At 35.3% G+C, this 22,323-nt stretch overlaps 3 protein-coding genes and 1 non-coding gene across 13 annotated transcripts; 2 read left to right on the top strand and 2 right to left on the bottom strand.

The window, feature by feature from the left end:
- Positions 1 to 396: 396 nt before the first annotated feature.
- On the top strand, positions 397 to 6,695 carry LOC113740284 (uncharacterized). Of its 10 annotated transcripts, none has more exons than XM_072046274.1 (9): positions 397 to 574; positions 693 to 999; positions 2,041 to 2,183; positions 2,284 to 2,394; positions 3,892 to 4,238; positions 4,387 to 4,592; positions 5,103 to 5,201; positions 5,743 to 5,816; positions 6,250 to 6,695. In XM_072046274.1, exons 5-9 carry the CDS (start codon positions 3,959 to 3,961, stop codon positions 6,473 to 6,475), a joined length of 885 nt encoding a protein of 294 aa, XP_071902375.1. In that variant the 5' UTR covers positions 397 to 574; positions 693 to 999; positions 2,041 to 2,183; positions 2,284 to 2,394; positions 3,892 to 3,958; the 3' UTR covers positions 6,476 to 6,695. The 10 variants fall into 10 exon arrangements, with proteins under 10 accessions (XP_071902375.1, XP_071902377.1, XP_027123648.1 ...); XM_072046276.1 differs by having other exon boundaries at positions 693 to 770; XM_027267847.2 differs by lacking the exon at positions 397 to 574 and adding an exon at positions 2,628 to 2,663 and having other exon boundaries at positions 624 to 999.
- Positions 6,696 to 7,345: 650 nt separating this feature from the next.
- LOC113740286 (2-hydroxy-palmitic acid dioxygenase MPO1) lies at positions 7,346 to 11,399 on the bottom strand. Its single transcript, XM_027267854.2, has 4 exons — positions 10,847 to 11,399; positions 8,014 to 8,076; positions 7,859 to 7,930; positions 7,346 to 7,768 (listed from the first exon to the last, which is right to left on the bottom strand). The coding sequence occupies exons 1-4, from the start codon at positions 11,186 to 11,188 to the stop codon at positions 7,655 to 7,657; spliced, it is 591 nt and encodes a 196-aa protein (XP_027123655.2). The 5' UTR covers positions 11,189 to 11,399; the 3' UTR covers positions 7,346 to 7,654.
- A 7,148-nt stretch (positions 11,400 to 18,547) lies between these two features.
- On the bottom strand, positions 18,548 to 18,621 carry TRNAI-AAU (transfer RNA isoleucine (anticodon AAU)). The gene has a single exon. It is a non-coding gene; the product is annotated as a tRNA-Ile (tRNA).
- Positions 18,622 to 18,983: 362 nt separating this feature from the next.
- LOC113738555 (photosynthetic NDH subunit of subcomplex B 4, chloroplastic) lies at positions 18,984 to 21,082 on the top strand. Its single transcript, XM_027265789.2, has 6 exons — positions 18,984 to 19,207; positions 19,328 to 19,372; positions 19,508 to 19,667; positions 19,789 to 19,844; positions 19,943 to 20,014; positions 20,811 to 21,082. Exons 1-6 carry the CDS (start codon positions 19,109 to 19,111, stop codon positions 20,937 to 20,939), a joined length of 561 nt encoding a protein of 186 aa, XP_027121590.1. The 5' UTR covers positions 18,984 to 19,108; the 3' UTR covers positions 20,940 to 21,082.
- The last annotated feature ends 1,241 nt before the right edge of the window (positions 21,083 to 22,323 follow it).

Here is a 22,323-nt window from a genome sequence, read left to right on the forward strand (position 1 = left end):
GAAATATTTTAGCCCTTTTGGGGGAAAAGTAAGAGAGATAAAATTTTACTTTCAATACTACCCATATATTGTTCCATTTGTGAAACTTACATCAACAATAAAAATTAAAATAAGGCTAAAAAGGAAAGTTAAAAATTTTAGAAATTGCATATGTTGTTTTCAAAGAAAAAAAAATAGCATAGGGAATTTTTTGACATTTTATCATAAGATCATCTTTTGAATTATCTTTTTAATACTAGCTTATTCATAATTTTTTTTTCTATAAATAGGTTTTGCATGCAAGATACATGCATATTTTAATTTTGAGTACAACTTGAATTATATCATGTGTTAAAACATATTTTCTAAAAACTTTACTTGACTTCCTTAAATCTGCCCGACAAAATTTTTTATGAATAAAATTATTTGCCAACATCCTTTTTAAGTGATTGACATTACTAAATTTAACTTAGCCACATCCTTTTCTACCCCTACCACCTGAATACATAGAAATATGAACTAATATTATTTGATGTTCATTTGGTTTTTTTTTTTTTTTGGAATTTTTGGTTAAATAATTATTAAGAATGCAAAGGTAATTTCGTCAATTTATGACCGCTGAAATCTGACCTCTAACCTCGAGAAACCTCAAGAGGTTCGATTTTTTTTTTTTTTTTTTTTTTGATAAGCGATCTTTTTTAACTTTTGTACAGCTTGAAGCCAAGATTGGGAATATCTGGTGAAAGCAACCGAAAAGGACTTTGATCTACTGTAGCCATCTCCTCCCTCGAGTGAGTTTCCTCCCATTACTTTCCTCTCCAAATTTCACCGCCACCTGTGTATATGATGTGAAAGCCTCCTCCTTGTCTTCTTCGCCCTTTTATTTTTCCTTCTGCTTCTCTTGAATCTTTGCCACCCCACTTGCTGTTTAATTGAAGAGTCTTCAAAGAGAGAATTTTGGGTTAAAGATTGATTTGTTATGGCTGTGTTTCTGTGCAATTTCTCATGACTTGGATGCGGGTAAGTAGTTTTTTTTTTTCGTAATTTTTGTAATTTGTTTATATCCTTACAGCCTTTATAAATTATGGTGAAAGTCTCCGTTCATGGATATCTGATGAGCCAATGCGGGATAACTCGGTAGACTCGGCCGGTCTTTTGAGTCCCGGAGTCGACTTAGCCCGGGATATGGCGGAACGAGTTTCCACCGGCTCCACGGTCTCCAGGATATGGCGGAACGGTCGTGGAATGGAAGCTAAAGTTCCGGTGACTACTTGGCTAGGTCGACCCGGACTCGGCCGAGTCTTTGAACTGGCTTTGGCAATCTTTTACCATTGAAACTGACTAATATAATGTGTTTAGATTCGTGAATTTTGTTGCAGCTGTCTACTACTAGAAGATATAAATTTTATTACTTGAAGAAAGGATTACCTAGTGTCATTCGATTATGTCTCAATTTTTTGCCTTTTTACTCGAGCAGCTGAACCATTCCATGCTTGCTGTTGTGTGTGTGTTTTAATGTGTATTGTTAGCATGTCTTCAAGTTGGTCTTCGATTTAGAGATCATTTTGTACTTTTAGAAGATTGATTTGAATAGTTTAGGTCTAAGTTTGTTTATTAGTTAGCATGTTTCCGTGCAATTTTTTACTTCTAAGACCTCATCCCAGACAAGCATTTGCCTGCCATTTGTGTGCAGCGTCAGTTCATGTTTTATTCATCCATATGCGATTAATTCGATAGACCTACTGTTTTTTAAACATATTGATTGACATCACCATAATTTTCAATAAGTTGGATTAACAGGGAAATTTGTGTTCGAAGGTTCAGTTTTGGCTTATTTGAGACTATATAATATGGTGTGACCCAGATTTGTAACATTTCAGCAAGATTAAGTTGGGAAATTCTGAATCCTAAGCCAATTGAATTTACTGTGTTAAAACTGAATTTTATTGGAATAGAAGTCAAAACAGAAAAGCAGAAAAAACATATACGTGGTATTGCCAATTTAAGAATTGGAGGGTATATGTGACACTGACTTTCAATCTGCCTTCAAATTTTCTGCAGGAAAGAACTTGGGTCTGGTACTTGGGAAGAAGCTTCACTAAAATTTACTGATAAGTTTCAGCTGGAAGCACAATGTCTATACCAAAATGACTTGTCCAGATGTTCCAGTAGAAGGAGAAGATTCCTCTACTTCGAGAAAAGTGGTATGCACTTGTTCATAGTCCGTAGAGTCTAAGAAATACAAGCATTGTTTTGTCCCATTTTCTTTTTGAATCATTCTTTTAGATCTCAATCTTTTGGTAGGTTGTTGAACCTCAAAAGTTTAATTCCATTATGAAGACCACGTACCTCTCGTGCATGACCTAGATCTGTTTGATTTTGGTGCAGCTGTTAATGTATTGATCCTGATATAAGGTACTTAATCATTCTATCATGTTTATCTGCATTTTACACTCTTCTTTCCATCTCTGATACAAGGTACTTAATCATAGCAGATATATGCTATAATTATCTGCGTATCTGCGTTGTACACCCTTCTGCATTAGGTTCTTTGTAATTATTCTGGAATCTGTTTGTTCTTTCCTCAATCCTTTATTTTATAATAAATCTGATGTATGCTATGGTTGTTTATTCTGTTTTTGCCATAGAGCAAAGGAGCATCTGAAAAGGTGGCAGTCTTGAGAGTATGTACCATTTTCTTGTCAATAATTCTTTTATGAATTGGCTATTGTCGATTTTTTTGCTTAAACGACTTTTTTATCAGCACCCTTTTGATTTTCATGTTTAGAAGAGATTTTTTTTTTTCAGTTTTTTGTTTCAAAATAGTTCGGACAATTTTTGATATTTTTAGGTTCTTTGGGGGTGCTAAGTTGAGAATACTCTAATTATTGTAGACAACTCTTTTATGGGCTTACTTTCAATTTTTCCAGATGTATCAGAGCCTTTTTTTCCTCTTTTTTGGAGAACTCTGCTGTTTTTTTTTTTTGGGATGAAAAAAGGAATACTTTTTTATGCTTCTAATTTCCTAATGTGATACTTATGCCTTTCAAAAGGAATACTTTTTTTTTTTGCTTCTAATTTCCTCTCATTTCGTTGATGCTTCTTTCATTGTTGGATCTCATTCTTTTATTCTCATTACTTCACTGCTTTTTTTTTTTTAGTACTCTAATATCTAAATTAGGATTTAGGCAATTGATAAAGCTAACTTGGACTGCGAAAATTGTTGGGTAAGTTTCCAGCATTTGCAAACTTTTTGAGCCTTTCAATGGATTTCTAGCGTAATGTGATTGGCAGAGTAGGATGCTTTTAACCTGTGCTTAGGAATTATTGTTGATGATAATACTATTGTATCCGATATTAGATGAGAATACTATTATGTTTACTACAATTTCCATGACTTTTGTGTTGTACTTTAGTTTGTTTTAGATTGTTAACCTTCAAATTACTTGACCTTGAGATGAATTTTTTTATGGTACAGCATCTTTTACAATTTCATGAAAATATGTAGTCCAGTAGGTAAAACCAGGGGAGGGGGGGCATACTTAATATTTCTTCCGTAACATTAGAATTATTTTGTAAATGAGTTTCTGTCTATAAAATCCTCTGTTCAGGAAAAAAAATCATGATTATCCTTTTCAACTTCTGGAAATGAAATTCTTGTTACTTTAAAGGTAATACATGATTATGAATTATATAATATAATCCCCTTAATTGTAGCCTCCATTCACTACATTCATTTGTCGAATTTTGCATCATATTGACATAACACAAAACCTAAAATGTTACCTACATGTCATACAATTATTCTTCTCTAAATTCATTCCTCGTTCTTCGATCTTTTTCACCCTTTTCAATTTAACAGCATATAATTTTCCCTTGGTTGGCACCTTATTATCCTCAAACTGTGTGTAGGACGGTTCTTCATCTCCTATTACAGTTAGTTAAAGGCACAACAAAGACAGGATTTGAAAAGAAAAAGATGTACTTGAAAAAGCCCTTCTGGAATGCCAGCTCAGCCTCGGAGCCTGAGACTCAGCCTGAATCTGCAGTGGTGGAACTGGTCAACTCGCTGGACCAGCAAAGACTCCACAGAGAAGTCACACTTGCACTCCGAACCGGACTCAGAGAAGCCCGGGCGGAGTTCTCATTCCTCCGAGTGAGGGGCCTCCGCAGCATCCTCAAATTCCTCCGATGCGTGGCAGAGTCTGACTCCACCATCAACCTCTTCTCCAGCACCCAGTCCATACCTGAACTCCAAGGTAAAGCCCAATTCTTCATTCTTCCTGATATAATTAGGTGCAATTCTGCCAAAAAAAAAAAAGAAAAAGTATTCTTGGTAGCAAATGTGAATGCAGACTAATGCAGCATTTGGTTTTCTGGATTTATATATTTTTTTAAAAAAATTAGTGGTACCGGTGCTATTCCAACATTCCCTAAAAGATTTGGAGGATCAGACAGTGACGAATGTGGAACACATATTCAGTGTAGAGGCGATAAAGATTACTAGTCCTTCCATGGATGATGAGGTAGCTCTTGCCCTGAGAGTTCTTGAAGGCTGCTGTCTCCTCCACCCTCCCAGCACTATTTTAGCCCATCAGCACAATGCCATTCCGGTATATAAATCTTCTTATATAAGACAATATTTTTCTACTTATCATCATTTTTATCTCCTCGTAATCGTGTGTCAGTTGATTTAGAAACTAGATTTGTCTTCCGAAGGTTATGACATGTAATATATGTGATTGAGCTCTACCTTTGCCAACTTGTCTTTCCAATCGAACATAATTAGCTGCAAGATTTTACCAGCTAGGATTTCAGGTTAATTATATTTTGACCCCACTACTGCACTTTCTATATAATGCAATTACACCTTGAGTTGTTGGATGCTCCTGTTACGTGGTTTCTAGCTCAGCTACTTTCTATTTCCAACACGGTCAACTAATTCTGAAACTATGATCTTCATGATTCAGAAATGTTCTTCTTTTGAGTAGTATGTTCTTTGAGCTTTAGGAAAACTTGCCTCTTTATTGTAATTTGTTATAATTCTAAATCATCTTTAAAAGGTTGAAATCTCGACCTTTAAGCCACTTTTGCAATGTAATTTTTTTTTCCCATACTTTCAGGTTCTAATGAATATATTGTCAACTCGTGGTGTGCTCGAACAAGGTGCATGTTTAGATGCTCTAATCTCAATAATGCTGGATTCATCAGCCAATCAAATGGTATTTACTTTGCAATTTGTTGCTCATTCTATCATTGATACAACTTGGAGTAGGCGTGGCTTTGGATAGCCTGAATGTCCTCATTCAGTGAAAGTATCTTGGTAATTAGCCTCTTTTGAACCTCTTTGCAATAGTTTAGCCCATGGCAAAAAAATTAATCTTTTTCAGTTTAAGGTCTTGCTAAACCTAGAAGTAAATGATAGTGTGCGGGGAAAATTGAGCTCCACTACCAGGTGCACTGTGCTTTCCCTTGTCCACAAGTACTGTTGCTATACTAGGAAAAACTATTTGCTGCAGCCTGATGGAGAGGACCGGAGAGGGGATTGTTGTTGTTACGAGGGAAAAGCTTCTTTAGCTGCTGGACTTCTAGCCTTAACAAAGTGCAAATCCACTTAATTCTCCTTTCCTTTTCTACATATAGTTGCTTTCTAGTAGATTATGAAATCCAGAACTTATCGCCTCTCTGATCCTGAATAAATAAGTACTACTTTTGTTCTGTTCATATGCTTACGTGACACATTTTTGGTGAATTATATACCAGGATTTTGAGAGGTGCAATGGGATCGAGGAAGTTGCTGTACTGATACGAGATCAACAAATAGATGAAATTCTAAGGTACCTCTTTAAGTTGGACCTCAGTAGCGTGCATGCTTGTGTAATCTTCACCAGCATGATCTTCAATATTCAAGTTGATATTCCTCTTTGCATGACAACAACAATGGATTGTATTTGTTGGTTGGTAATAAGAATAAGAAAAGTTTAGAAACTTTGGTACGACTTAGAAACTTTTTGCCCTGGTTATGACATCTTTTTCCACTCAGACTCATGTTGTTTTTATATGAAGACGACTTGTTAAAATTGGGATGTAGCTTTCATCTCTTTTTTTCTTACCTCTCTTTTTCTAATCCCCCCTTCACTTAGGAATCGGACCTACTGACATGGTAATTTAGTGACTGCCATACCAAAGTTGACAGAAATTGCTCTGTGCCAACTTGATTTCCTTTGTTTCGTTCTTTAGATGTATGTGAGCTTTTCTTTCTTTGGCTAGGCTGAAATGTGGAGAGTTCCTGTTGCTTCTTATTGGACATGTAGATGGGAGAGATAAGCCTCCCATGGCAAGCATACACGAAGACGTAAGGCGATTTCTTGGGGAAAAATCCGCCTCATTGATATGGGCCGCTAGTCAGTTTGGCTCAACCCTTGATCCAGAGGAGAGATTGACAACTTTGCACATTCTAGCTCGCAGGGTGCTGGAGTCTATTGATCTTTATTGAAGCAATTACGGGCTGTTTTCAGATGTATCTTTAGCACAGTAAGACACGTCACTAAGGTCAAGCTTGGTATGCACTGTTAGTGTAAAAATGCAGCGTGTAGAGATTGATGGTGCTGTAAGTTTTGGTGAAAGTTACACATACAGCAGTTACTAATTTATTAATCTTGTGCCAAACTCACGTTATTAAGCTAAGAATGCGTGAATTTCATTTTTGTGTTCAATCCACCCGCATCCTGGGGACCTGGACTTTTATGCATTTGTCTATCAGTTATTTAACTGTCTGGTTCATGCAAGATCACTCCATCTGCCTGTTGAAGCATATAAAATTGCCAACATAACGTGGTTTTGTGTATTATTTGGCTTCAAATCATTGACTTTGCTTGATGCTAGTTCTCCAATCATGATATTTCCAGCACTCCAGATTACTACGGTTGGCTCCATTGGCATCTTCCGATTGACATCACATGCCTCATCAAGCCTCCCTGCTCGGCTCAGAAAGGTCAACTAAGCAAGTTTAGAGCTTTAGTGTGGGAAGCACATCAATCATAGTATGGTATCATGCTATAGAACTCTCGTCCTGCTTCAACTGATCCTAAATGGATGCACGAAGAAAGAGCAGACAGGAATGTATAGCATCTGGCTGAGTACCCCATTAACAAGCTATCTGCGGAAGAAGGCAATTCCTTCTTCATGAGTAGCATGGCAATTCCTCATGCTAGAACGAGCAACATCTTCTTACCTAGCTCTTTCAGTCCACCAGGATCGAGCGGATGGCACAAGATTCTTTCGAGCAGGTAAAATAGGAACAGAGGACTCCAACAGTGAGTCCTAGGCAGAAAATGAACCAAGTGCCATTCGAAAAGAAAGAATATAACATCAAGTACAACTTAATCATTCAAATTTGTATCTTGGGAGGAGGTTTCAAATTGTTTCCCACCCAAAAAAAGGGGGACAATGAAAAGAAAATCCACAAGTAAGAAACACACGAGCATTGGCTAATTTCTCTTTAAGTACATCAGTTCCAAAACACAAATCCAATGACCAGAACTTTACACCACGAAGATAAGATGATGGTGAGAATTATGCAAACAGTTGAATCTTGACCGTAGAAGCTTGTGTTTCATGTTGCTTACAGACATTAGAACCTTCAACGATTTGGTTCGACACGATATTACAGATATTAATATACTTTCTTCTGTTTCTTGTCCTGCCATTCTTTGATTTCTGAATCTATCCTTGTCTTCACACGAGCATGGAAACCAGGATATGGTTCATAGCCAAAGAAAGAGAGAGCCTATGAATTTCCAACAAATGAGAGTAATGCATCAGCCAAACCATTCAAGTATTGAAACATTTCTAGAATTTCCGGAAGTAATAAATTCACCTCAAACAATACAAAGAAAGGTGCCATGAGGAATGCTTGAGTGAGGTTGTCCAATAGAGCAGGCGCTCGATTCTACAAAATCACAAAGCTTAAACATAACTAAAAAAGAAAACAATTGCACAATTGGTGATGCATCAAATCATATGATGGTTCACCTCAAAAACTCCATGGCCAATGAACTGTCCGGTCCAACAAAATAACTGAGCTGCCAAAACAACCTGATAATATGTTTAATGAGATTAGAATCAATATCAATCACTTAGAAGACTGCTAAAATATATGATGACTATTAAACTATCATTAAGATCCTCAAACTGTCAAGTGTTAATTTGTAAAGCTTCAATTAGAACCTTGAAACACTATGTTGGATAAAATGTTCTTCCAGTTCTAAGTTCAACATCATATTTCTAAATTTGCAGTGTATGGACATGTTCAACAGGTTAGTTCTTTGAGTAGGATTCTGCTGGTCCAGGTAGAAGGTAACTTCGATACACAACTATCACAATAGAGGGGTAATTTGTTCCTTCTCGCTAGCTAACATGGATTTAGTCTGGGATTTTGTGTCTGTTCTGCTTACCAAGTACCAAACCATAAATTCAGCATGACTGTTGTGAACAGTTCTTGTTTAAAATTTCCTTGCACAACAAGTACAAATGCGCGCTCAATTACATTGAATGGTGAGTGCTAAAAAATCCTACCAAATCATTCTTAGAATCATCTACAGAACCAGATGCAACCTTTTACATAAAGTTTGATACCAGTAGCAAAATAGGCCTGTAATGCTATTTAACAAAATGAAGGATGCTACAATTTCAAAATTTATATGTTATTGTCTAAATAACCCAGCACAAGAGTTTCTTTTCTTATCCTCATCCCTCATCCAAAGAAGGTCCATTCTTTTATAACACACTTTTAGCATCTGCATATGTTTTTATATCGGAAACCAACTCCAGTAAATCCAGGAAGGAGTCTTGATTTTAAACATCGAATAAAGTTTCCAAAAGACAATTGAATCCAGAAGTACAAAATAAAATAATTTCTACTTTTCTAGGAATTATACATGTAAAAAAGGCAACATAATCATGACAGTACATTCTTGGCATTATAATAAGTTCTTCACAAGGTACAGAGAGAGGGAGAGAGAGAAGATTATTAACATATTCACATGAAAATTCAAAAGCCATGAGAGGCTGCCTTGGAGATCTGAACACGATTAAACCATTCTAAACAAGAATTTATGAATCCACAATAAGGTCCAATAACAACTAAGCACATCAGGACCAAATTGACAAGGAAATCAAAAACCATAATGATCAAAATGAAAAGCAAAAACCTGCTACAGTTATGAAATTTCTTGTAAAGTTGAAAGAGATAGCATGGCTAAGCCCCTGATCAAGGTGCTCTATTGGCATGTAAGATGAGCATGGAAATCTAAGCCTAAAACTTTTACGCCAGAGTCTAGCATTCAAGCAAAATGAAATCATGCTCATGCAGGATGCTTTTGAGTGCCCGTTAGCACCATGGGACCAAATTCTAGTTTATAAGATCCCATCTCTGGTGAAACAAACTGTTATATTAAGAAGAAAAACTTAAGAAATTCAGCAGAAGTGCTCATGTTTCTGCAAATATCTAGCTTGATTATAGTTGTCTGCTAGGGCTCCTGATCAAAAGTGTGCATTAAACTATGGCAGTCTACCAGAAACAATGAAATTATATAGCTAAGTAAAGATGGGCTATAATGTCAGCCAAAAAGACAGATTTAATGCCAATCCTTGAGTAGACAAAATGAATAACCCATCAAATGGGGACTCAACAAAAGGTGTAAAGTTTGACAGAAGAAACCCTCATCCTCTAAATTCCTTACTTCATTTTAATTAAGCCAATAGTCATAATTTTTAGCACTTTAACCTTGAAAATCAATACCTATTCCTTTTTCAATCTATAGCTCCAGGAGAATTTGAATGAAGTCCACCAAACAGTAAAGTGTACCATATCTTTGATCCATGTAAGACATAACTTCCCTGAAGTATACTTGCCTAAGAGATTTCTTACCAACTACAGACATGCTGCAGCAGCAAAAATAATAATAATAATAACAGCATGATCGTTTGAGAGAAAACCTGGTTAAGTCATTTAAGTCTTTAAGCCTCCCAAACTTCAAGTGAAGGGTAGTTCATGTAGTTCTTGGATAATCAAATAATTTTTCCCCAACCAAATTATTTCCCAAAATACATGGATGGAAAACACTGCCATGTGCAATGTCTCTTGCAGGTCACAAGCACGATTATTATCGTCCCAACCAAAAATCTCATGAACAGGTATTGAATCCGCTACAATTAGATTCTAAAGGGAAAGGCCCTCAACAGGAAAACACGGTGACAAGATTATTGGCTATAACTAATCTATTCAAATTTCTACAACAACCCACAATGTACATTACACTGCAAAAAGTAACCAATCATTCAGTCCCTGTTTCATTTCTCAGATGAAATGTACTAAGTTTTCTCTGGTTCTGAAACATATGATACCTCAGCTGTTCCTGCACAATATACAGTTCCCCTATCAACATCCCTAAAACATCTACACTATCTCAGCTCTAAAACTCGTACATATGTTTTAAATTCCAGCATATTCATCCTTCAAAAAACAGCTCTAAAACTATAGATAAGCCTACTAGGAAATCCTGAACGTATCCAACTAAACACCCCACAAGGAAATTGAAAGATATACTTTCAGAGAAATTCCAGGCAGCCAAAAATTAATTCATTCGTTTACACACTATTTTCATCCCAACATACAGATGGAAAAGAAAGAATTCAGAAACTACAGATATACCTAAAAACCACTAAGTCAAAAAGAAAAAGGTCCAAATAAGCATAAAACAACAGAACTCAAAGAAAACTTTCATTGAATTTGTACAAACAGCTAAAAATAAATCCATACCAGCAAGAAAAAGGATAAGAAAATATTGCATCTTTTTAACAGTACCTTCCAAGCCAGAGAGTACCCCAAGCGATAAGCAATAGAACTGCTGAAAACCCAACAAGCAAAACAAAGCAAAGCGGCCAAAGACCCAGCTTTCTTGTCCAAAGCCACATAGAACAGAGCATAAATCAAAGTAAACAAGAACCCAAAATTGAAAACCAACAAACTATGATCCCACAACACAATCGGAGGAACTGTCTTAAGAACTGATGGAGTAAAATAGAAAAGCATAAGAGCTGTGAAAAAGATTGGCCAAACAAACACCATGTGAATGAAGATATTCACAGGATTGCTGTGGTATGCACCATAGAAAGCAAAGTGCTTCTCAAGATCAACCAATCCCATCTTTCTTTCCCTCTAATTTCTTGAATTGGGATTTTTTCCTGAGCTTTTCAAAGATGGGTTTTTGGTATAAGAAGAGGTCGTTGAAGAATGCGACAAATTTTGGCTTTTATTCTTCAGAGAGAAAGGGTAGACGCCAAGTTTCTAGAAAGCGTTCACACTCGCGGGTTCGTTGACCGAGGATTTGTTCAAGTTTCCGTGTGCCATCACTATAATCCGTGTGCCATCACACGTGCTTAGGTCCCTATAATCTGTTGCCATATATTTTTGTATATAATCAAATTAACAGTAATGTTTGTGAAATAGTATTTTTAAAATTATAAATTATCAATCAAACATGTGGCTAATAATATAAGACTAAACAAAATCAGAAAATCATCAAAATTGCAAAAGATAAGAAAAGATGATAAAAAATTAGCAAGTAGTTTTACAAATAGCTTGATATCTTCAAGTGCAAGTTAGTCTTACAGAGACGAGAGATGACATGGTGAACACTTAATATAAAGTGCAATGATAAACTGCAATTACAAACTATCAAATATTGAGATCCATGAAGCTGCACAAAAGAACAATTTCTTAATGGATGTCAAAATTGTGTCAAAAGATATAGGTTTAGCAATTTAGATGTAAAGTGCTTCAAGATTAGCAACATTAGCAATTCACAAAGCTTCAAGCGAGTTCAGAGTTCATTATCGTGCTGCTTCTTCAAGGGACTTTCAGATGCAAGATTAGTTGGATCGAAAGCTGAGAGTGCATTGGTGGGTAGTGAGGCAGGTGTATTAGTTTCAGTAGAATTTGATCCAATTTCAGGAGGTACAATTCCAAAAACCAAGGCTCTCTTTGCTGTGGTCACTGGAGGCGGCACTTTGTTTGCAGTAGCAGAAGTTTCAGCGATGGTATCAAGCAATTTTTTGGTTGACGGACTGAAAAATTCATTTTTGTTAGTAGACTGTAGCACAGTAGTATGTAGGTCTGGAATTTTTTCATTCGTTTCTGCAGCCGTGATTGCCATTGGAATGTGAGTTGATTCCTCAGTAGTGTATGCCTTGACAATATTATACTTGCCTTCCTTCTGGCCTTGATAATTTGCCTCATAGTAGCGGATGAAACACACAATTGAATGTTTTTCGATTGCAGACGCTAGTTCAGCGGAAAAGTTAAGCTCCTGCAATTTTTTGTTTTAAAGTATAAATAATTATCAAGTGTATCCTGAAATATTAGCTACTTCGTTGGAAGTAGAAGTTCTTATTGTAGATTTTGACTTGGGCAATGATATTCAAATTGTGAGTAACTTCATGTTGTGCAAAAAGAATTGAATCCCAATCATAAGTTATGGAAGGAAACAAAACATATTATACCAAAGATGTTATGAAATTACCTACTTATGACACTAAAAACTGTCTTAGCTTCACCACAAAATATACAAGTATGGACAATTCACAAAGCACAATTGTAGAGCAAGTAAAGACTAATCGAATTGGCCATCCATAGTGTATACAAACCTGTAATGTTTTCAACGAAGTATGTAGCTATTGGTAAGAATTCATGCAACCCAACATGTAGTGCATAGTTATATCAACGCAAATGAATAGGCTGTTTGATAAAGTATGATAAAAGATCAGTAATCCAGTCTAACATTTCTACTTTTCATGCAAATTAAATACAAAAAGAGGCTGGAAGAGGTAAGTTAATATCTTGTTTACAGGGTACCTCAATTGGACTCAAATCTCAGACCTTTATCCAGAAAAATGTACCCATTAACAGCCATCATTGTTTTTTTTTTTTTTGTCTGACTACCATAACCTTCCTACTTTTGCTTTATAGGTTTTTTACAACTAAATTTCTAGTAAATTATCCTCACACAACAGCAAGAATTTGATAGTTTGTGGCCTCAGTAACTAATAGAAAAAACTACAAGCATGAAAGTTTAAATCTGCAGGCAAACCAATTGCTCTATATTATATGGTTGTTTATATACTCTTATGCAAAAAATAAGGGACAATCAAATGAATAGAAAATAACTACAGAACAAAGGTAAAACCAACTGGACACATGACTAATTAAAGCTTAAGGAATTAAGCATATAGAGCCATCAAAGTCTAATAACAAAAGCATAAAAAATCTTGAACTAAGGAGACAATATAGCTAACTACACAGTTTTTTTGAAAAAAGGAAAGTAGAACTTATTTATATAATATAAAAGTCAGACTGAAGCATTAGACATACCTGGCAACAATAACAATAAATAAGAGAGGGAAACGTACAAAGCTCTGCGTCTAGGATAAAGTGTAGATTATCCAAGCAACAAAACACAAGGAAAAAGACATATCAGGGAAAGAACATAAACAAAAAAGGGCAAAGGAAAACAGCAAATGTTCATTCTTGCATTAGTTTGCTATATGAAATGTTGCACTTTAGAGTTGTTATCAGTGAACACATAGAAGTCCTAGCCATTGAGTCTTGACAAAAAACTATATGGCTGTCTAAAGAATGTCAAAGATGCTACATAGCTGCATACATAATTCGAACTTTAGAAGCAAATACAGCAAGAGCAATGATGCAGTAATAAACAAAACAAAGTAATATTAATAGGATATCAGCAGACACCTAAACTACAACTGAGCCGAATGTCAAGTTAATAACCTTCATTTTCTTTTAGAAATGTGTATTACATTCGATGCCTTTGGAGCCCAGCTTTTGGCTAGACTACAACAAGTAGCACCATTCAAATCTCCGTTCTTAAGAAGTAATCATCAGTCTTTTCATTATCCTAAGGTTGTGTCTAGATTAAACAAAACAGCAAGCATATCACATGCAACTTAGGGTAAAACAGGCACAATAACCTAAGTTGCTTAACTGATAGTCATTTAAAGGAGTGACCGAACTTTGCCTAAAAGGGCTACAATGAATAACAGCTGAAGGATGGTCCATATACAACATCCTTAAGAAGTAACCATCAAGCTTTTCATTGCCCTAGACAGGTCTAGACTAAATGAAACAGCAAACAAGGCACACAATAAGTAATCAATTAGAAACAAGAAATACAAAGTCTTAAGTTGCTTAACCAATAGTCACTTAGATGACTAAACAAACTTTGCTAGTAACAGTCTCTCTGCATTGACATTAAAGTTCTCTAAAAAATAGATAATCACTCTAATTCCTCATTTAGAACAACAACAAGTCACATATCTCAGATATGTATATTGTAATTAAAGACAAAAGAACCAGTAACAGGAGGTTGAAATTAGTTAAAAAGGAACTTGTCATGTAATAATAACTTTAGCATAGCAGCCATAGCCCCAAAATCAGCACAAGCAAAAGTTTGTCTCACAAAATATATTGTGCGAATGATTTTGGCTCACAAAATTTGTTATTGATGTCCATTACTATAGTTTTTTTTCTAGTATATATAGCAATTTGACTGTTTGATAGAACATTGATTATATGCAAACCAATAGGACAGCTCAGTTTGCCAGAATCACATCAGCAAATGGATTTCTCTTTTTTGTAGGTATTCCACTAATAATATATATATATATATATATATTCAAGAATTAACCAAATTTCAAAATAAGGATTATTGAACTAAGAGCTGGATTTGTATCTTCATTTTTGGCTTGTTTATTTAGGTGAATGGGTTGCAACAGCACAATTGGATTGAGAAAATATTAACACAATCACCTACTCGAAAAAACAACCATTTGTTTCAAAGGATCACACAAAACAAATAGCACCAGCAAGCTTAAAATAAATGAAGCAGAAACTGAAGAAAAACTACTAAAAAGAAAAGGGAACGATGAAATTTCACTTTTGAAAATATAGTCACAAAAATGAAGAAAAACTGCTCATAGATTCAAGAAAGATAACAAGCTGACCTTCAAGTTAAAGGATTCCTTGACTGATGATATGAGCTGCAGCAGAAGGAACCTGTCAATTGAAGCATATGTGTGTATTAGAATTTATTAATCGATCTATTACTCATACGGGAAAAATTTGACAAAAAAAAAAAGGAAAGACTTTTTCTCACCAAAAAGACTCCAAAGAAGAAAGTGTAAAGATCAAGATGCTTCTTCTTGCAGTTTATAAGACAGAGAAGCTAGCACTATGCACTGATAAATGCCTCTATTTCATTTTTTGATTTCATAATTCACTGGAAAAGTTACAGGCTAAATGAATAGGAAACCTATTTCTTATCATAATTGGAATAAGGGAAAAATCACATAAGATATTTCTCATCATAATCGATAATCGTACGGCTGATGAGAATTGAATAGAAAGCATGATTTGAGCAGAAAATTGAATGGCAAAGCTAATGAGAATAGAATGTCATACCTAATCTAACAAAAAGTTTCCAATTTCGCTCCTTTGAAGTACAATTAGCACGTGAGTGCCCAACAATTCTTGCAACATGAAATCAATAGAAAGAGAAATGGGTTAACATGAAATCAATTCTTCCAACATGAAATGGGATAATTTGATATTAGAGAAAGAGGAAACCACGACAAGTGTAGACAAGAGCAGTTCATCTACTCTTAATTTTCCTCCTTTGAAGTACAAACACCATGTGAGTGACCAGCAATCTCTGCAACATGAAATCAAGTGTCTGCAGGAGTAGCAGTCGACTTACTGGCTTGAAGAAGGAACTCACAAAACTCATCTCCCAAATCATGTAAAAATCCCAACATTTTGGCTAGAATAGACGTTTCGAATTTGGTTTGGTAGAATAGCCGTTTGGAATTGGATTTGCTCAGAATAGGTGCACTGAATTTTGGCTCAAAATAGCCATCTGGTAGAGAGAAAGGAAGAAAAGGCTTCAACGGCAATTTGAGAAGGAAACAGTTCAATGTCAAAAGAAAGAACAGGTTTCGGACAATTTGGAAGAAATATTTGACTTTTCCACATGGCAAAAGAAAAAGGAAAGCACTAATGAGAAAGAAACAGTTCAATGCCAAAAGAAAGAGAAGGCTTCGAACAATTTGAAAGAAATATTAAGAGAAAACTTCAGACAATTTGTAAGAAATATTTGACCTTGCCACTTGTCAAATAATTAAGAAACCACTTGGCAAAAGAAAAAGAAAGCATTAAACCTTCATCTTTTCTTATATACAAGGTAGAAATACTAGTGCAGCGGGGCCTTGCCTTCTTCCACTGCTTGCTTTCTTGTGTTGTTTTGGTGTAAGATGTATAATAGCTATTTGTGCTTTGTCTTGATTAATTTGTCTTCTTTCTCAAACCTTGAATACCATGTTGATTTTTTTTATTTTGAGAAAATTAACATTTCAAAAAATTTGTTTTTCCTCAAAAGAAAAGAAAATTAAAAAAAATAGATTAACAATCTCACTAAATATTAGTAATTACTATACGAAATTTCATAATCAAATGCATAGCAAAAAGAACAAAAATCTAATAAAGCAAATGGTATAAATGGTTACTGAACTGTTTAAAATTTCTTATTTCAGCCGCTAAACTTTTTGTTTAGCACAAATGATTAGTTAACATATTCAACCGTAAAAATTATATGCTTTAATTTGTAAGTGATAGAAAATACATTTCATTAGTTAGTGACAAAAATTTGTGCTTTATTAGTTGAGTAACCATTTTGACTAATTACAAAAAATTAATGATCAAAATAAGAAATTTTAAATAATCTAATAACTATTTATGCTATTTGCTGCAAAGTTAGTACAGGGCATTGTGAGTTGAGATCATGAGACTCTGTGGATTAGAGGCAAGACCAGTAAGATGTTGGAGAAGACAAATATTGGTAGGGTTAATTGAACTTTAACCTATTTAGTAAAAATAAATTATTGCAACTTATAGCCCCATGTACAACAGAAGAGAAGTTCTAATAATTTGGATATTTTTGAATTGGATGTTTTTGGATAGTTTTTTTTTCAAAAAAAATTTATTATAACTTTTTAAGAAGACAAAAAAATAAAATATATGATTTTTTTTATAACCCTCTCCCTAATTATCTTAGTCAACCAACTCCACTCGTTCTCTATTACAGTTCCTTTCTCCTTTCTGCCATCCCATACCTACCTCCAAAGTCACCCTCTTTCTTGCACCGTTCCCGTTCTTGCCACCTCTCTCCTGCCTCTTCCCCTATTCCCTCTTTTCCCTTCAACCGCCACTAGACATCTTAGTTGTGGAAGGAAAGAAAGGAGGGGAGGGAAAAAAAGTTTTTAGTGTAGTAGCGACGGTGGAGAAAAAAGGGATGATAATATGATACAATGCTTTTCAATTGTTTTTTAGAATATTACTCTAAATTTCCGGGTTCAAAAAGAATTTTTTGAAAAACAAAAAAAGGAAATCTATATTGGAATTTTCCAATAAATTTTGAAGCGGATAAATATTCATCCGCATGATTGGAAAGTTGCGACTTTTGTAGAATATACAAATTTAGTGTATTAACGAGTTCATTGTTTTTACAAATACATTTGGATAAGAGTTTATTTGGATGATTTATTTGAGATAATTACTATAGCACTTTTTGTAATGTGATGTATGTGAGATAAAAAGATGATAGAGAAAATAAAAAGATGATTGGGATTTGTAAAGTAAATTATTTTGTTTCAAATTATCTCAATCCAAACACACTCACACAAGTTCATGATTTTTCTACAAGGGATTCAATAATCAAAGTTGCAACTCTTCGTACATTCCCCAACTCTATATAAAAGTCAAATGGAGCTTAGTTTGCCGTAAAAAAAAAAAAAAAAAAAAACTATTGCCCCATCTCACCTAGTTTATTTTGTAAAAGAGCATCATTCTTGTTCTAATGGCTTAAGAAACAAGTGCAAGTTACCTTGAGCATTGATGCACCATTTTGTCCTCAAAGGTATTTGTCTTTCTATTATACATGATAAGAATACAAATATAGTCTTAAAGAAAGTTCTTATACACAATTTGATTGTAAAATTTTCAGAGTTCCTATGGCAAATTCCTTAGAATATAAGAATTTGGCAAAAAATTCAATCAAATGTGGTTTTTTAAAACTCGTGTCTTAATATATGCCTGTTGTGCCATGTAGATACAGCAGCTTTCGATTTTTTCTTTTAAAAAAAATTCTTCCGAACATAGATTAATGCATGAACTCCAAACAACCATTTAACTGAATTTTTTTCCAAATACCTATATGCTGTTCGAAGCACTGTGGGATAGGAATTTTTTCGACTCTTTTCTAACGATTTTTGGGCCACAGCAGACATATTTTCCACACAGGAAATGGCAGCCAACATTCTCTGAGCCCACAAACAAGTCGTTTCGGTCATGGATGTTTCCTGATTCGCGGATACAGCGAGATAGAAGATTACCCACAAAATAATTCAGAAGAGGATGACCGCACAAAATAGTAGAACATGGCCCATGCAGGTCTCGAACCTGCGACCTTCGCGTTATTAGCACGACGCTCTAACCAACTGAGCTAATAGGCCAATTGGTCACGTTATAGAATTTTATATATTTCTTCAGTTCAACGAAGATTGTTTAATGTTTCGTTTACTATTCCAGTTTCAAAGTACCAAAACCTAGAAAATGTATTTTCCTTCCAATCAATATTTGTTTAGTTTTTGTAGGCAAAATTTTGTGCCACAAATGCTACATAGAATTGATTTTTTTCTTTTTTGTTCTTTATTTTCCAGCTATTGCCTTGAGTAGTATACACTATTGTGATTATATAGCTAAAGTTTATGACATCAAATGTCTTGCATATCATTGCTTCCAAAATTCCAAGCAGGCCATTGTATCAACTAAAAACCATATCCAAACAGTGTTAAATTTCTATACAAGGGAGGGGTGGATAGAAATGGTTCCTTATCCTTTTTGCTTCCCTCCCTCTAAAACAACAAGAGGCTAAAATGATAGTATACAAAAGTACAAAGACATTACTCAAATTACCTCTGCCTCTCAACCAGCCTGAAAATGGCTGAAGCTGTCATGAGTTTCACCATAGCCAAACCTAATTTCCAAAGTACTTCTGTCCAGACAACAATAGTGGACTTAAACCCCTTCTCAAAATCAGTAAGCATTTCCCTGTCATTTCATCTTTTGTCAACTATAAGCTTGCTGTTCTTTTTTTACTTCCATTTTCTTTCTTTTTCCCTTTGGATTTCTTGATTTCTGATTTTTTTTTCATAACAGCTTAGGCTTTGCCCAACAGCAGGACTTCACAATGGCAGGAATTTGGTAAGTATTCATGCTCCTGAATTGCAGACATGTTATGCCCAGAACTTTAGCAAATTATGAACGGATCAAAGCAGAGAAATTCAGAAGTTTGTGTTGTTGGCATTGAAATGATCAATTTCTGGAAACTATAAATAGATTGGAGGCATCAATAGCAAAAGGGCTTCAACATGTAAAGCAAATGCCTTCCCAGATTGGCCATTGATGGCAGTACTGGTTGAGCATGCTGAAGGACAAAGAGACCTCATAACCCACAAATCCATTTGGCACCTAAGTGATCAAGCAATAAAGAATGTTTGTGAGTCTTAAGATCATTCAGATGCTTTTGCATTTAATTTTCTCAGTTATTCTTGGATTATTATACTTGAACATATTTTGATTTCTCTGCTTCTAATTTTGACAAATTCTTCATATTGTAGACACATTTTACATTATGTTCACATGTTGGGGATGCTGTTTCTTTGGTTCTACCAAAGTAAGCCCTTCTCACTTCTTCTGTATGAACTTTTATTTGAGTTTTAATTAGTTTCAGCTCTAACATCATAATAACCTTTCATACCATTAATTTTGCAGGATCCTTACTATGACTCAGAGGAGTATAGAGGAGATGGAGGGGATGGTACTGGACACTGGGTCTATGAGAAGGTAAATTGAACTCAAAGCAAAGCTTTTTTTGCCTAAATGCAGAATTAAACATTTGAAAACAAATTATAATAATCTTAGTTATTTCTGGTCCAGAAACAGAAATCTCTGGAGGCTTGTTATCATCTGTTAAACTCAGGATGATGCAGTTATAGATATTCTAAGATTAATATTGGCAGATGGTCTGTAACATGCTCAATTATAAGGTTTTGGCACAAGAACTTCCAAAAACTTTTACTCAGGTGAGAAGAGAAAAAGAGAAAAAACTTGTTTCAATGTCCACTCCAGTCTGCCAAACTTCTCTGATCCTGTTGCAACCTAATGAACAACTTAGCTCTGGAAGCCTCATTTTTCAATAAAGGGTTCCTGAGCATGCTGGAGATCTCATTTGTCACCTAATTCCTTCCTAGTGTAAACCATTCTGGAGATCTCATGTGAAGTCGACAAAAGAAGGTTTTAATTCTTGAGGATTATCAGGATAATAAACCTCTGAATCATATGCTCCTGTAGTTCCATGAATCCACGTAATAATTGTCAATTGAGGATCTCCGAATATAAGCCCAAAAAATTTCAATGTTGTGTGTTACTAAAATTTTGAGGAATATATTGTGAAGCAGGTTCCACTCTGATTATTATATAGTAATAGTCCACTAGGTGCCATTTTCAATTCTAGGACATATATGATGGTTCAATGATCAATGCACAAACTGGAATATTCAAGCTTTTTCATTGCAAAACATTTCTCGTGTTGTGCTAATAAATTTCATTGAACTCTTATTACGAGTTTATATTGCTGCAGCAAGAAGACATAGAAGAAAGAGCTCGAGCGCAACTGTGGCGCGAAGAACTCATAGAAGAGATTGAGCAAAAGGTTGGGGGCCTAAAAGAGCTGGAAGAAGCTGGCAAGAAAGAAGAGCTTGTCAAGTGAACTTGTTCTGGCACAGTGTTGCAAATTTAAGCACATTTGGTTCACCTTTTGATCATTTGTAGTGATATAGAAAGCAATAGTGGAAATATTTTGAACATCTTGATAGCAACATGATCACTATAAACCATTTGCCTTGTTGAAAATAGGTTAAGTGACAGATCCAACCGATCCAAAATCTAGCTTGACCTGTGATCAGTCTTTAGCAGATACACAATGGAACTTATATCTCGTAACCAAGATACCTTATAGTACAAGACAACATTCAGCAAGTCAGCTGAACAATTCTGAAGAGGAAAAGCACCTTGGTCTTTCATCTGTACGACAAATCATGAATTTTTTCTTTAACGCATTGAACCTTGTTCCAGAAGCAGAACATTCATCTTTGTTTAATTGTTTATATACACCAGAGTTTCAATACATGGTACCAAAATTCTGCCAGCCATTTGGGTATTAACTTTGCTCCAATTGTCTTTACACATGATGCTTTCCAATCACAAGTTATCCTTGCATTACTTTCTTCAAAATAGATAGAAAAGTGGAAGAACTCGGCACAGAATTCTTCATCAGCTCTCCTAAACCAGTCCAAATTTCTTAAAACTGCCAACCATATAGTTCCAGAATTTGCGCAAGCAAAAATTCATTGCCTCTGGTTCTCCGGCAAGGTAACCTTTTGCTTTTCAAGAACTGCTTCCACAAATAACGCACGTCTGCCATTAACATCTTCCAGGATAGTCCTAACTTTGAATCACTCCATCCTCTTCCTTAGATCTTGTCAATTAACAGGTTTGCAGTCAGAATATTCCATTTCAGTTCGCTGGCATTTTGCTGCCTTAGCTTGAATTAATCTGATTGCTAAGGTATCCTCAGATTTTACACCGTCCTTTTCTAGTTCCACCTGCTGCCCATATGCCAACAGTCTTGCCTCTCCAGTCCCTAGCTGGAATCCCCATAGCAATACTGTGTTTCACTATATTCATGGCTGTATCAGTGTTGATTCTGCAGCCCATCAGAGTTGGTGTCCATTGGGACTGTGGTTGAGTTTGTCTGGTTTCCAAATTGCTCTGCTCTTCAATGTCCTTCCATGCTTTTTTGAACTCCATCCACTCCTTCTTTGCCTTTTGAGGTATGCGGTGGGAGTCTATTTGATCTCAATTGAATTGTGACTGTGTGAGTTGTTTCTACTCTTCCAAATTTGCCAAAAAGATTTTTGCATTGAGTGTAATGTCCTCCTTTCCCTCCGTTCTTTCAGTAGTGTCATTGAGTCTCTCCCACCACTTCCAGAAAGTAAACCATATTTCATTCGGACCTAACCAAATTATCGATGCATGCCTGCTTCTTCTGTTTTCTTACAGAAAAAGTGCATATGCTCTACCATTCCACTTCA

Source organism: Coffea arabica, chromosome 4c, assembly GCF_036785885.1.
Source record: "Coffea arabica cultivar ET-39 chromosome 4c, Coffea Arabica ET-39 HiFi, whole genome shotgun sequence".
NCBI classification, from domain to species: Eukaryota; Viridiplantae; Streptophyta; class Magnoliopsida; order Gentianales; family Rubiaceae; genus Coffea; species Coffea arabica.

What these genes read in the sequence shown, in the direction of transcription:
- LOC113738555 (XM_027265789.2), top strand. Translation starts at nt 19,109, where the DNA reads ATGGCTGAAGCTGTCATGAGTTTCACCATAGCCAAACCTAATTTCCAA. An exon ending in TAAACCCCTTCTCAAAATCA is followed by an intron (nt 19,208 to 19,327) that starts GTAAGCATTTCC and finishes TTTTCATAACAG; the next exon opens with CTTAGGCTTTGCCCAACAGC. An exon ending in TCAAGCAATAAAGAATGTTT is followed by an intron (nt 19,668 to 19,788) that starts GTGAGTCTTAAG and finishes TTCATATTGTAG; the next exon opens with ACACATTTTACATTATGTTC.
- LOC113740286 (XM_027267854.2), bottom strand. Translation starts at nt 11,188, where the DNA reads ATGGGATTGGTTGATCTTGAGAAGCACTTTGCTTTCTATGGTGCATAC. An exon ending in TTGGCCATGGAGTTTTTGAG is followed by an intron (nt 7,931 to 8,013) that starts GTGAACCATCAT and finishes GTGATTTTGTAG; the next exon opens with AATCGAGCGCCTGCTCTATT. An exon ending in CTTTCTTTGTATTGTTTGAG is followed by an intron (nt 7,769 to 7,858) that starts GTGAATTTATTA and finishes GGAAATTCATAG; the next exon opens with GCTCTCTCTTTCTTTGGCTA.
- LOC113740284 (XM_072046274.1), top strand. Translation starts at nt 3,959, where the DNA reads ATGTACTTGAAAAAGCCCTTCTGGAATGCCAGCTCAGCCTCGGAGCCT. An exon ending in GTCCATACCTGAACTCCAAG is followed by an intron (nt 4,239 to 4,386) that starts GTAAAGCCCAAT and finishes TAAAAAAATTAG; the next exon opens with TGGTACCGGTGCTATTCCAA. An exon ending in ATCAGCACAATGCCATTCCG is followed by an intron (nt 4,593 to 5,102) that starts GTATATAAATCT and finishes CCATACTTTCAG; the next exon opens with GTTCTAATGAATATATTGTC.